The sequence below is a fragment of the Gambusia affinis genome, linkage group LG01 (assembly GCF_019740435.1).
Source record: "Gambusia affinis linkage group LG01, SWU_Gaff_1.0, whole genome shotgun sequence".
Taxonomy (NCBI): domain Eukaryota; kingdom Metazoa; phylum Chordata; class Actinopteri; order Cyprinodontiformes; family Poeciliidae; genus Gambusia; species Gambusia affinis.
In genome coordinates, this window is record NC_057868.1 from 4,733,704 (window position 1) to 4,745,132 (window position 11,429).

The 11,429-nt window shown below is 41.3% G+C and overlaps 1 protein-coding gene across 1 annotated transcript in view; it reads right to left on the reverse strand.

Annotated features, from left to right (window-relative positions):
* LOC122827967 (leucine-rich repeat-containing G-protein coupled receptor 6) overlaps window positions 1-11,086 on the reverse strand; it is a 50,104-nt gene extending 39,018 nt beyond the window's left edge. The window contains exon 1 of the mRNA XM_044111134.1: window positions 10,481-11,086. Coding sequence (XP_043967069.1) covers window positions 10,481-10,722 — 242 coding nt within the window. The 5' untranslated portion in view covers window positions 10,723-11,086. The remainder of the gene's footprint in view (window positions 1-10,480) is intronic.
* Between the last annotated feature and the right edge of the window lie 343 nt (window positions 11,087-11,429).

An 11,429-nucleotide genomic window follows, 5' to 3' on the forward strand; every position in this document is an offset into this window, starting at 1 on the left:
TTTTTCCAATCTGAATAGACTGACTGCACTGGCATTCAGTTTCTCTTGTTGGTCACACATGAGCTTGCACACACGTATACACACTTACAAAGAGTCAGGAAGGAGGGCACAATGCCTTTCTCCCTCCTCCTTCCTCTGAAGATGTTTTTTTCATTCTCCCTCTCTCCCAGACTTCCTGGGAGGGGTACACCAGCCTTTGTGTCCGAATGCACTCTCTCTTTATCTTTCCCTCTCTTATTCTCTCTGTCTCTCATTCACGGGGCACAAAGACTAAAGGGAGAGGGCGAGGGAGAAGTCTTTCACCTGGACAAGGAGCGATACGGTGAGGACCTACCTATAAAAGTACCAGGAAACACGGAAAGGGGGATGAAGAGAAAAAAAAATAAATAGAGAGATGCCTCCATGTTCTGTGCTCTTCTCCCCTTGCTGCGGTTTCGGGGAGAATGGCAGGCGGATGTCTGGGTGGAGAGAACGGCTGTTTAGTCTAAGGCCATGTCATGGGAAACGTACTCGTGCCCTTTGGGACTTATTCAAACCCTGGTATACAGCACACGCACATAACCACATGCACGCACACATGTGCATGCTCCCTGTCCTCCCACACACACACACACACACACACACACACACCCTGCCATGAGATAGAGCGGAGGGAGGGGTGAAAGGTCAAGCACTTCAGTAATGGAACAGGAAGCATTGGAACAGTCGGTGCTACACAACATACAACTGTCTCCAATATGTGGACAGGACTGACAGGCAGCTGTTTTGAGTAGGCCATGACTTTAGGAAGCAGAGAGGCATGCATTGCCCTGCCCACTAATCAGTCGATGCAGCAAGTAGAGTTTTTTTTTTTTTCTGGTTTTATTATGTTTGTGATATTTCCTAAACATGAAAGCTATGAGGCTAAGAATGAAAACATTTGCTGATGCTACAAATGTCTGGAAAAGATTACAAATTGAACTGCAGGATATCTCTTATACATGTGTTCAGTTTAAATACTTATTTATGTATCTATTCTTAATGTATTTTCACATTAGGCACATAAATCCTAAGACTAAGGAGTTTTATTTATTTATTTATCCTTCATGCTGATTCACTTCTTAGCAGAAAGTCCAACAGTAAAAGGAAACCTCATGAGTATTAATGTCATCCTCTATTATGACTTCATTTGGTTGAATGGCAGAAACAGGAGGACAATCCATTTTTTTTTTTAAGAAAAACACTCAACTCCATTGCTGGCATCTGTTCTACTTTGCTCATGCATTTACAGAGCTGTGATCATTGCAGTTGTGCCGTCTATTTTATGGGCACCCATGGATAATATCTAGAACAGAATGTTGATCAGCACTTGATGAAATCTTACCTCCTTCCAATGAAGGCATGTGGCTGCTGTTGGTTTAAAGAGATTTAGCTTGGCCTCTTGCCACGCGTGTAAAAATCCAGATTTCCCCTTTTATTCCTTCTCAGACGTGTAATAGAGACATGAGGAAGTCTGGCAGCAGTTGCAGTGGCCTTGCAGTGGTGAATATCTTTCAAAATATATATTAAAAAATTAATATACTAATACTGTGAGTCCATCCATTCCTGTTTAAAGATAAGAGTTGTTTATAAAAATGTCTGCTTTCTACCATTCTCAATAATAATCATTTTGCTATACAAAAACATTAAGGTGCCAGTTATTAACAATCCAGCTGCTGGGTTTTCCTCCATTTAAAGCTAGCTTACATTAAAAGGCCTTACAGAAAGATATCAATATCATATTTCCATTTATTGTTTTGCCAATTTAACTGGCTGACTCTTTATTTGACATTTGTCAATATTTGTGAGTGTTTCATAATTTTAATAAACTTGCATCAGTCAGACTTTTTTATTTATCTGAATTGATCCTCATTTCGACTTCCCTTTTCAGTGTGAATGTTCAGTAAACTGTTTACTGCTACCAGTCTTGGCCAGGATTCTCGTTCAAAGGAGATTTTTAGTCTCAGTGGAATTTTCCTGGTGAAATAAATGTTAATAACAATCATAATTACTACTCTGTGGGGAAACACCGATGCATTATCCATTATTACCCACTAACAGCTCTACTGTGTACGGAAGAAGGATGTATTTATGTTAATACACGCTCTCAGGCTTGTGCAACATATTCACAAGCAATGTGCCCCATGAGATCTTGAAAGTGTGTGGGTGTGTGTGTGTGACCATTGTTGTAAGAAGCATTAAGTATCATTAGCTCTTGCTAGTCATCACCTGCAGACTGCCAGTCCGACATGAACCACTCTGCACAGCAGACCTGGCCAGCAATCTTACAGATAGGTAGATGGAGACAGACAGACCTATGTTGAGATGTAGGGAAGGAACTTAGAAGTCTGTGTCTTACACACCCTGCTGTCAACACTGCTGCTCGCATTCTCCTTTATGGCTGATAATTGTGGGGTTATTATATTTGAATCTTGAAAAATAACTGTACTAAATAAGTATCGGTTAGCTTCAAGTATCAAGGTATATCAGCGGTTTAAAAAGTTATGGTCCCAAAACCGATACAGCTTTGCATCATTCAGGGCCAGTACAGTACTCCTCTTCATATATATACATAAAGGTTATTAGTCCTCAGTGCAGCTGTGTGGGGTTCGATTCCCACACAGCTGTTTACAAAGGCCCATGGTGCCATCAGTCTTTTAACAAATTTTCCAGCGTATTGTTTCTGTGTTTTGAAGTCCTTTTGATTATAAAACCAGAGAAAGTGTCAGTGTGACGAGATTTTAAAAGCAAGCCAGCACTCTCACATACTCACACGTTTCTGCACACTGACAGTTAGTTGCCTTAAAAAGAAGGTCACTATATGCTTCCCTCACTTACAAGAAGGAGAAATATGTCTAGGCACATAAAACTCAGCCAGTCATGGCATAAGAAGTAACTGGCTTTGGGAAACCACTTTTAAAGCCGCAAGTGGCATATGTGTTTAGGTCCGACTGCAGGCTCTAGTCTGGCACTTAGTTTGACTAATTAATCAGCAAATATCAGTTGTTTTACTTGTGATAATCTATTTAGAGCAAGAACACAGGAAGTAGCAATATTTTTGTATTAATTGCAAATTGTGTTCCCGAAAGCAATATTTTCACTGTCATGCGCATGATATTCAACTGAAGCAGCTGTGGGGCTAATTGAAATGAAAGAAAACAAACCATCACAAATGTTTCTATAGTTAATGCCTTCTGCAAAAGAATAAAACTATGTCTGTTTTTATTATTGCTCATAAGCATTATTCTCCATAAAGATGACTTCATTATGCCAAAACAAAAATCAGCTACTAATGACTGAATATGTGTATCGTTGAAACATACACACATCTGTACCAAACTGTAGTTTGTCCCTAGACAGGACAATGCCGTCTCTGTGGTGAAAATGAAAGGACTCGTCCTTTCGCACAAATTCATGCACATATACCCGTGAGCACACACACAAACAAACATTCCCATGGATTCCCAGGATCGGAAAGGGTCTGAATAGGAATCTGGGCCATGCCAGCACACAAGCAGCCCTTCACCACACAACCACACATTAAAAGAAGGGCATTCCTCGCCCCTGTGTGTCATACACTTGCGTCACACTGCCATTACATGAAACATACAGATTCATAAATTAGCCTAGTAAAAAACAGCTCCTACTCCACTGCTATTTGCTTTGTACAGAAAGTTTGGGCTAGTTAGAAATTATTGCTTCCTGGAGGTTTTAAATTTTACCCAATCACTAATGTTTACCTGTGACGTATGCAATACACCAGTTTGACCCTGTGTAGCTTTACAGAAATTGCCTGTGCTATATACAACCGTTGTCCACTGCAAAGACAGAAATGAAGGAGGCGGCTGTTAATGGTAATTCAATATTTGGAAGCGTGGCCAGCGTGAACTGAATGGCTTTGTTCACTTCCTCTGTTGCTATTGCTAAAACTACAGGCGGACTACAATTTTAAAAGCAGTGCAGAATATCAATGTCATCGTTCACAACTTCTCCTTCTTCTGTTCGATGATTGGCCCAGTAGAACATCTACCAGAAGGAATCCAAGTGAAGGGGAGAAACCCCAAACTGTGCTCCCCAAATAAGACTTTATTCAAGCAGAATTGCACAAGAAGACAATGGCGAGGATAGCTGTGTCTGGCCTGAGACGACATTTGTGCATATGCTATCCAAACAGATACTTCATTGATCTCTCCCGCCTTCATCCTGATTCTCTTAAAGATCTTGTGTCATGATAGGTTTCTGCCTTTTTTCTAAAGGACAGGATGTGCAGCGACAGAGTACACCATGGCCACAGTGTCTTCTCCGCCTGTGGCTCCTAAGGGAAAAGTCATTGTTCTCATTGTTGTCCTGTACCTGCCTGCCTGCCGTCTGTCCTTGAGCGGGGTTTAAAAAGCCTTCCAGATTACTCTCAGGGAAGGACAATCCAATGCACTGCCTCTCCCTTTTTTTTGAATATATGTCTTCTAACAAGCGGAAAAGGGTTTTCTCTGCATGTGCTTGCCACCGGGCCTCGGGGGAACCTTGAAAGGTGCTAAGGAATTGACACCTTGGAAGTAAACACTTCAGGTTTTTGTCACGGAAGGAAGGAACAAAAGAGCAGATGAGGGATAATAAAGGATGAAGGAAATGAAAGGGGAGTAACTTCTTTTTGCGCGCTTTTCAGCAGAGCAGATTACCCGTGATAGTGTAGGCCACTGATATGGGCCTCTTAGCTCTCCGACAGTTGTTTGGCTCACAGCCAGAGCAACTGCTGACATATGGACATTTACGAAGTCTGACCTCAATTCACACCCTTCATTTCTCCTCTTCAGACCTGAGGTTCGAGCAATGAACTAGATGGGCGTTTTTGAAGAAATGGTACATTTACACTTTAGTGCAGCATGGGCAACTTAAGCACCTGCTCTGAAGGCACACAAGCTGGGGCATATAAATTCTTCCAATCTCAAACAGACTGGAAAGAGCAGGTGAGGAAAGGAGAAAAGGTGGGAGGTGTGTGTGTGTGTGGGGGGGGAGGTCGGCGACAGAGAGACCAAGGGAGGGCTGGGTCGTTAAGGCGGGGGTCTAACAGAGACGTCTGGAGCCAGGACACTGATGCTTGAGCTGATAACTGCTCTAAAGAGAACCTTCTACTGTCAGTGAACACACACACCAAGTCACAGAGCGTTGCCTTTTTTTTTTTTTTCTCACTTTTTTGACTTCAGTTTGCTTTCCCCTCAAATCTTCCTCCCTTCAACTTTATCACATACAATTTCTCTAACTTCTGTCTCTAAGAGGCTATGTTTACAGTGTGACCCCCGGTCACTCCTGATAGGAATCATTCCATCAACATAATGGCTAAATGACACGCACACGACTGTTACTGTCATGGCCACCACAGAGGCAGGATGTTGTCCCCACCACATGCACGCCGCCGCTCCCAATAAAATCTTCAAAGTCATTCAAAATGAAATCCTGCTTCCTCAACACCGATTTGAGCATTTCTCTGACTCTTCATATTCCGCCCCGTCATCATCCTTGCTTTCTTGTTTCACCTCTTCCGAATAGAAAAAAAAAAGAAGAAAAGAAATCACCCTTGCAATGTGGGTGGTCCTCACACACATGCTCACACACACATCCTCACCCTCTCCTTGGTTTTTCTCTGTCTGGTAATGTACTAGCTGTGGTTTCCTGGCCTCGGCCAAAACACTGTTAGAAGTTCACCGCACCCACCGCTTTACCACGAAGCTTCACCTAAACGCTCCACTCTCCTTTCCTAGTTCACACACACACACATGCCCACGCACACACAAGAAATACTGATTACAGTGGCATGAAACACTTGAAGATGAGCCTCTGGAAAGTTTAGGAATTAGAACTTTGCAGTGCTTTGCAAAAGGGTTCGTACCCTCTGCACTTTCTCCATATTTTCTCTGTATAATCACAAGCTTACATATTTTTATTCTGATTCTATGCGATAGACCACCATAACAGCACATAATTGTAAAATGAAACTGAATGAATGAAATGAAACTGATGCATAGCTCATAATAATTAAAAATTTTTGGCTTGCATCTTAAAGTGCTCCCTTTACTTTATTTTGGTACTCCTAGATTAAATCCTCTGCGATTCTCAGTATTAATACAGTTGGTTTGTAAAAGTGTCAGAGGTTTGTTAGAAAACATCAGTGAACAAACAGTGAGAAGAGGGATTACATTATAGAGAAGGTTCAAGCAGATGTAGGTTATAAAACAATATGCTACACTTCTGACATCAGGTGGAGAACTGTTCAATCAATCGTTCAAAATGCAAACACTAAGACGGAACCACAAACCTACCAGATCCTGGCTATTCACCTAAACTGACTAGCCATGAAGGAGAACACTAAAGGTAGAAGCAGTTAAGACGTCCAGGGTGATTTTGGAGGACAAGAATAAATCAACAGCCCAGTAAAAAGAGTTACTGTTAAGGCCAATTTACAATGGCAGCATCAGATGTTTTAAGAAATATGTTACAATTCTTTTACACCCTCAAATTCTGTATTTGGTCAGCTGATGACGATTTAAGGCATGCTGCCCATTGAACGTGTTCTATTCAGACTTGTCTATGTACAGCTCTAGGCAAAAACTCACTTTCCAGCAGGACAATAACTTTGTGCAACAAGCCTACGATGAAATGATTCAGATCAAAGCGTAACCATGTGTCAGAATGACCAACTTATGAATGCTGCTTTACAAAGTATTGACTTGAGAGAGCTGAAATCAAAAACTGCATTAAGTATGAGCAGTTCTGTCATTAGGACAGTTGACTAATTCATTTAGTGTCATATAACATTTCTTACATACAGGCTACTTACTGAGTCATTGTAAGCCCATCTCTTGTGACATGCAGCCGTTAGTTATACATCAAACTATTCAGATCCTCAAACAACTCTGCTGTACTTAGTGTTCTCTAGCATTGCACATATCCATGCACACTCACAAAGTCCTTCACCCTTGGGCACGGTCTTTTCTTCCTAATCTGATATCAAAGAGCAGGATTTTCAAAGCGTCACACATGACAGCTCATTTTATGCGTTGCCCACAGAAACTATTATTGCCATAAATCTTCAGCAACTTTGCTCTGAGCCTCTCGCAGCACCTTTTGCCTCCCAGTGGTTAAATTCCTTTGCAGAGTTCCACACTGCACTCCCCCTCAGTGTTAGGATACAATTATTTTTGCTGATTCACATTTAATTATGTTTATACATGAATTCAGTAAGGCCTTCCAGGTTTGCAAATAAACTCTGGAAGATGTAATAGTCCCTGCGCTGCCCGAATCACCCTCTCCAATGTCGTAGCGTGAACATTTTGGCTCGCTTTGAAGAGCTCTCTGGTGACACGAGCGAATGATGTCATACACTTTCAGAGATTTGTGTTAATGCAGTTTTTAAGGTGGACAGTTTCCGAGTAAATCCCCAAGAAAATCTCTTTGCACTGCGCACCCAGAGGCTAATCCTGCCTGCACACCACAACGGGGTGTTCTGGACACTTCAGCAGATGCTGGTGGAGATCGGATCAGCTCACCTCTGTCATAAACCTTTGTACAATATGGTGAACTGTATGTCCTCGCCATGGAGGTTGGACCTAGTGTGTTTGTGCATGCATTTGAGTGCAGTCAGGCAGAAGTTGTTTCTCTTTCATCATTTTTATCAACAACTTAAAAGAGAAATCTTTTGACGTTTGATTTATTTATTATTTTTTTTCCTGTAGGAGCTTCATTTGTAGTGGCATCTTCACTGCCATCCCACATTCCTTTCTTGACTTCTCTAAAAGTACTGCATGTGTGTGAGCGAGTCTGCGTGGGTGTGTGTAGTCGGCCTCTGAGTTTATTTATCTTATTCTAAATCAGCCCTCAAACTCACTAATTGGTCAGTTCCAATGTTAGGTAACGGAGGGAAATGAACAATTAAGCCAGTGTTTGCAGGGAATGAGGAGTATTTGTGTGTGGCTGCAGAGGAGCATCTAGGAGCAATTAGAATTGCCAAAGAGGAATAGTCTTTCAGGTCACCCTAGTTTTTTTTTTGTTTTGTTTCCCCAAACCAATAATTTCTATGCTCATATGTAGTTATAATTAGATATTTGCAAACAAAGCCATTCTTTGTCACTGTTGGGAACTGTGGCAGATTCCCTTTAAATATTGCTCTGGACAAGCCTTTATTTCTGTCACTATAACCAAGCAATACCAATTCTGAAAATCCTGATTGTCCTCAGTTAAGACACAATGTGTTGCCATAAAATACATCTGCATTCACTTAACTAAAAATGCGTGAATTACAAGCTTACAAAGCCATCGCATCTTTACCACCATGGCTTTCCCAAATGACTTAAAGGTATAACTTTATTGTTTGTTCAGTAACCTGCAGCAAAACGCCTGTGTGCCATTTCTCCATTGTATTTTCCAGGGTTGAGGGTTAAGGAGTTAAAAAAATCATCAAAGACAAAATCTTCTCTTGTTATTAAGGCATTTAGCAAATAAAAATTATTCTGGTACTCCTAAGTGAACTAAATACAGAAACGATTTGCCTCATTTAATGTCAGACAATGAGAGGGGTAAAAAAAAAACAAAAAAAACATTTATTTGTCTTTTTATAGTTTACGTAAATTGTTGGCTTCCACTATACAGGGATTATTTGATTAAGAGTTAAAACCTAAACACTACATGTATTTAAACTTTCATAGTGAAATCTGATTGTTGCAGGCCCCCAAGACGTCCATAAAGCAAAGCATCATTCATGCGTGTTTCTATAAGTCAGGGTTTCCCTTTATTCACTTTTTAGCACTTCAGCATCGCAGAGTGTTGGTAATATTTCGTCTGAAGGCTTGCACCGTGAAGATCTTTGACAGATGTGCTTTTAGGCAACAGCAGGGTGGTGCAAGAAAGAGCTCTGTAAGAAGTCTAAAGTGTCTCTTATTACCTCTAAAGTGGCTGGTAGCTCTTAGATGCATTTGCAGGATATGACAACCTTTCAAACACATAACCGCACAAATCATCTACAAAACTGTGTATTTCACCATTTATGAATTAGTTATACAACTAAGTCATTTTGTGAAGTTGCAAATAGAGCTGATTGTAGATGTGTTATTTTTACCTGATTGACGATGAGAGACCAACGTGTGAGAGTGAAAAAGTACATTTTAAACAAATACCTGTTCGTGTACATCAGTAAAGTCCACAAAAGCTTGGAGACTAACTAACACTGAAGCACACATCAGCCCATTTTAACCTTCTCTTTGGCTAGATTCACGCAGCAGGTTTTGATGCTCACTTTCAATATTTGACTGAAATCCTGTCTTTTGTGTTTGTGGTACCACCGAATGATGCGATTGCAAGCGGATTTCTGTGCGTACTTCCTCCACATGCCAAGAAGAACAGCAGCACACTGTGTGCGGATGTAAGAATGGACATCTCTGGATTGATTTTAAAGTTATTCAGCAATGGGAGCTGGCGTTATTCTGACAAGCTCATAATAAGACAATGGAAGCGAATAAAAAGAGAGCACAACTAACAACAATGACCTTTTGTGGAGCATTGACTGCAACGTCTGTAGAGAAATTTGTACGAACAAAATGTACCAAATCTTACAAAACGGAGCTGTCTGCATGTCATTTTGTACCCACCAGAAGAACATTTCCTACCCTCTGAACATAATCTGCTGTGAGGGAACAAAGTTATTTACACCTTAGTTAATTTTGATTTAATCAGGATTCATAATCTGTCATTTTTCATGTGGTTCAATTGCCAATGAAACATCTATATGGAAAAATAATGTAATTGAAAGAAACCATTACATGCATGAATTGTTTACATTTTCATAACAATTTATCTCAGTAATTTATTAAAAAACAACTTTATGGGGAAAAAAAGAGAGTAGTTTCCACTAGCTTATGTCTTTAGATGGGAACTGAAAATAGGCAGAGGGAAATGAAAACAAGTAGGTATGAAATGGAGATACTAACTGGCAAAGGAGAGAAATTAAGCCCAAAGCATGCGGAAGCCATTCTCAACTCCAATTTATGAGCACACACCTACACAGATGCACAAATATTCATGGTCTCCAGTTGGTGTTGGGGAAACCTGACACTGAAAGTACTTCGGTTATTTACCTGTAGTGGACAGCACAACACACTCGACCATTCGCACACGCGCTGTCACTTGTTCTTACATTGATATGTTGAGCTGGATTTGCTCTAGTTCCAGTTTTAATAGAATGTGTCTTATGTGTCCATTATTGCCGTATTACAGTTTCTAACAATATTTTGAATATAGGTTTCCATCATAAAAACTAAACAAGCCAGATGTTTAGATGATGATAACTCTTTAAGCACAACCACGCAGTCAAACAGCCATTAAAACACTTCAAGAGATCCATCATTTTAAAGGTATTTCAGTAAAACCAGGTCTGATCGGGCAGTAAAACATTCTTTAACTTCAAGATGTTACCTACAGGTATGTGGTGAAAGGGCTCAGGCCCGCCGGCACAGATGACAGACCCATCTCTGAGCAGTCCACCATGATAAAAATGCCATCTTCCTCGCACTGGCAAGGGGCTGGGCAAGCTGCCTCAGACTCCTGTCTGTCTTGGACCTGTCCGTACCCCCACGCTCCCGGGGTGGACCCCCAGTTTCCTCCAGCAGCACAAAGAAGCAGTACGCCAAGCAGCATGTCTGTCCGTCCACCTGTCTGCATCTACACCTGCAAAGAGCTTCCCCTCTGTCCTATGAAATGTCTTACGAGGCAGCTGTGATAAATGGTTTCCTCTCAGATGTTCCTGTCCTCCTTTTTTTTTCTTGTTACTGCTTTTCCTCCCAGTGGGTTGTCCACACTGTAAATCTGTCCTGTCAGAAGATCTGCTTCTTCATGTCCATTAATCTGCTTGTCTCCCAGCTTTTACTTCACTCCCCTAGGGTTTCACTTAATCTTAACTTCCCTTCCTCCTTCTGTCTCCCTTCTTAAATCTTTTCTCTGCACTGTCTTTCTCCTCCTGCTAGATTCAGTATCTCTCCCTCTTTCTGTCTATCTCTGTCTCAATATATATCTGTTGCTCTGTGCCTCTCTCTCCTTACCTATTGTAGAAGGAGTGAATGAGCCAGCCCCATTGGCCCACAATTTAGGGATGGGCTGGAGCATCTCCGGAAAGTGGGAGGGGCCCGTACTTCTCAAACTCCAAACTCTTCCCTCTCTTTTTCCCCTTTCCTCCCCCCCCCTTCTAATTTTGCTCTGCCTTGAAGCTTGGGCTGAGCACAGAGGGTGAGAAAGTTAATTTTCCAAGGGGAAATGGGAGCGACAGAGTGCAGATGATATAGCACAGAGTGATCCTGACCAACAGAGGAATGAAAGTAGAGGGGTTTTTTTTAGGATAAGGACTAAAACAGCTGAATGAACTTGTGAAAGAG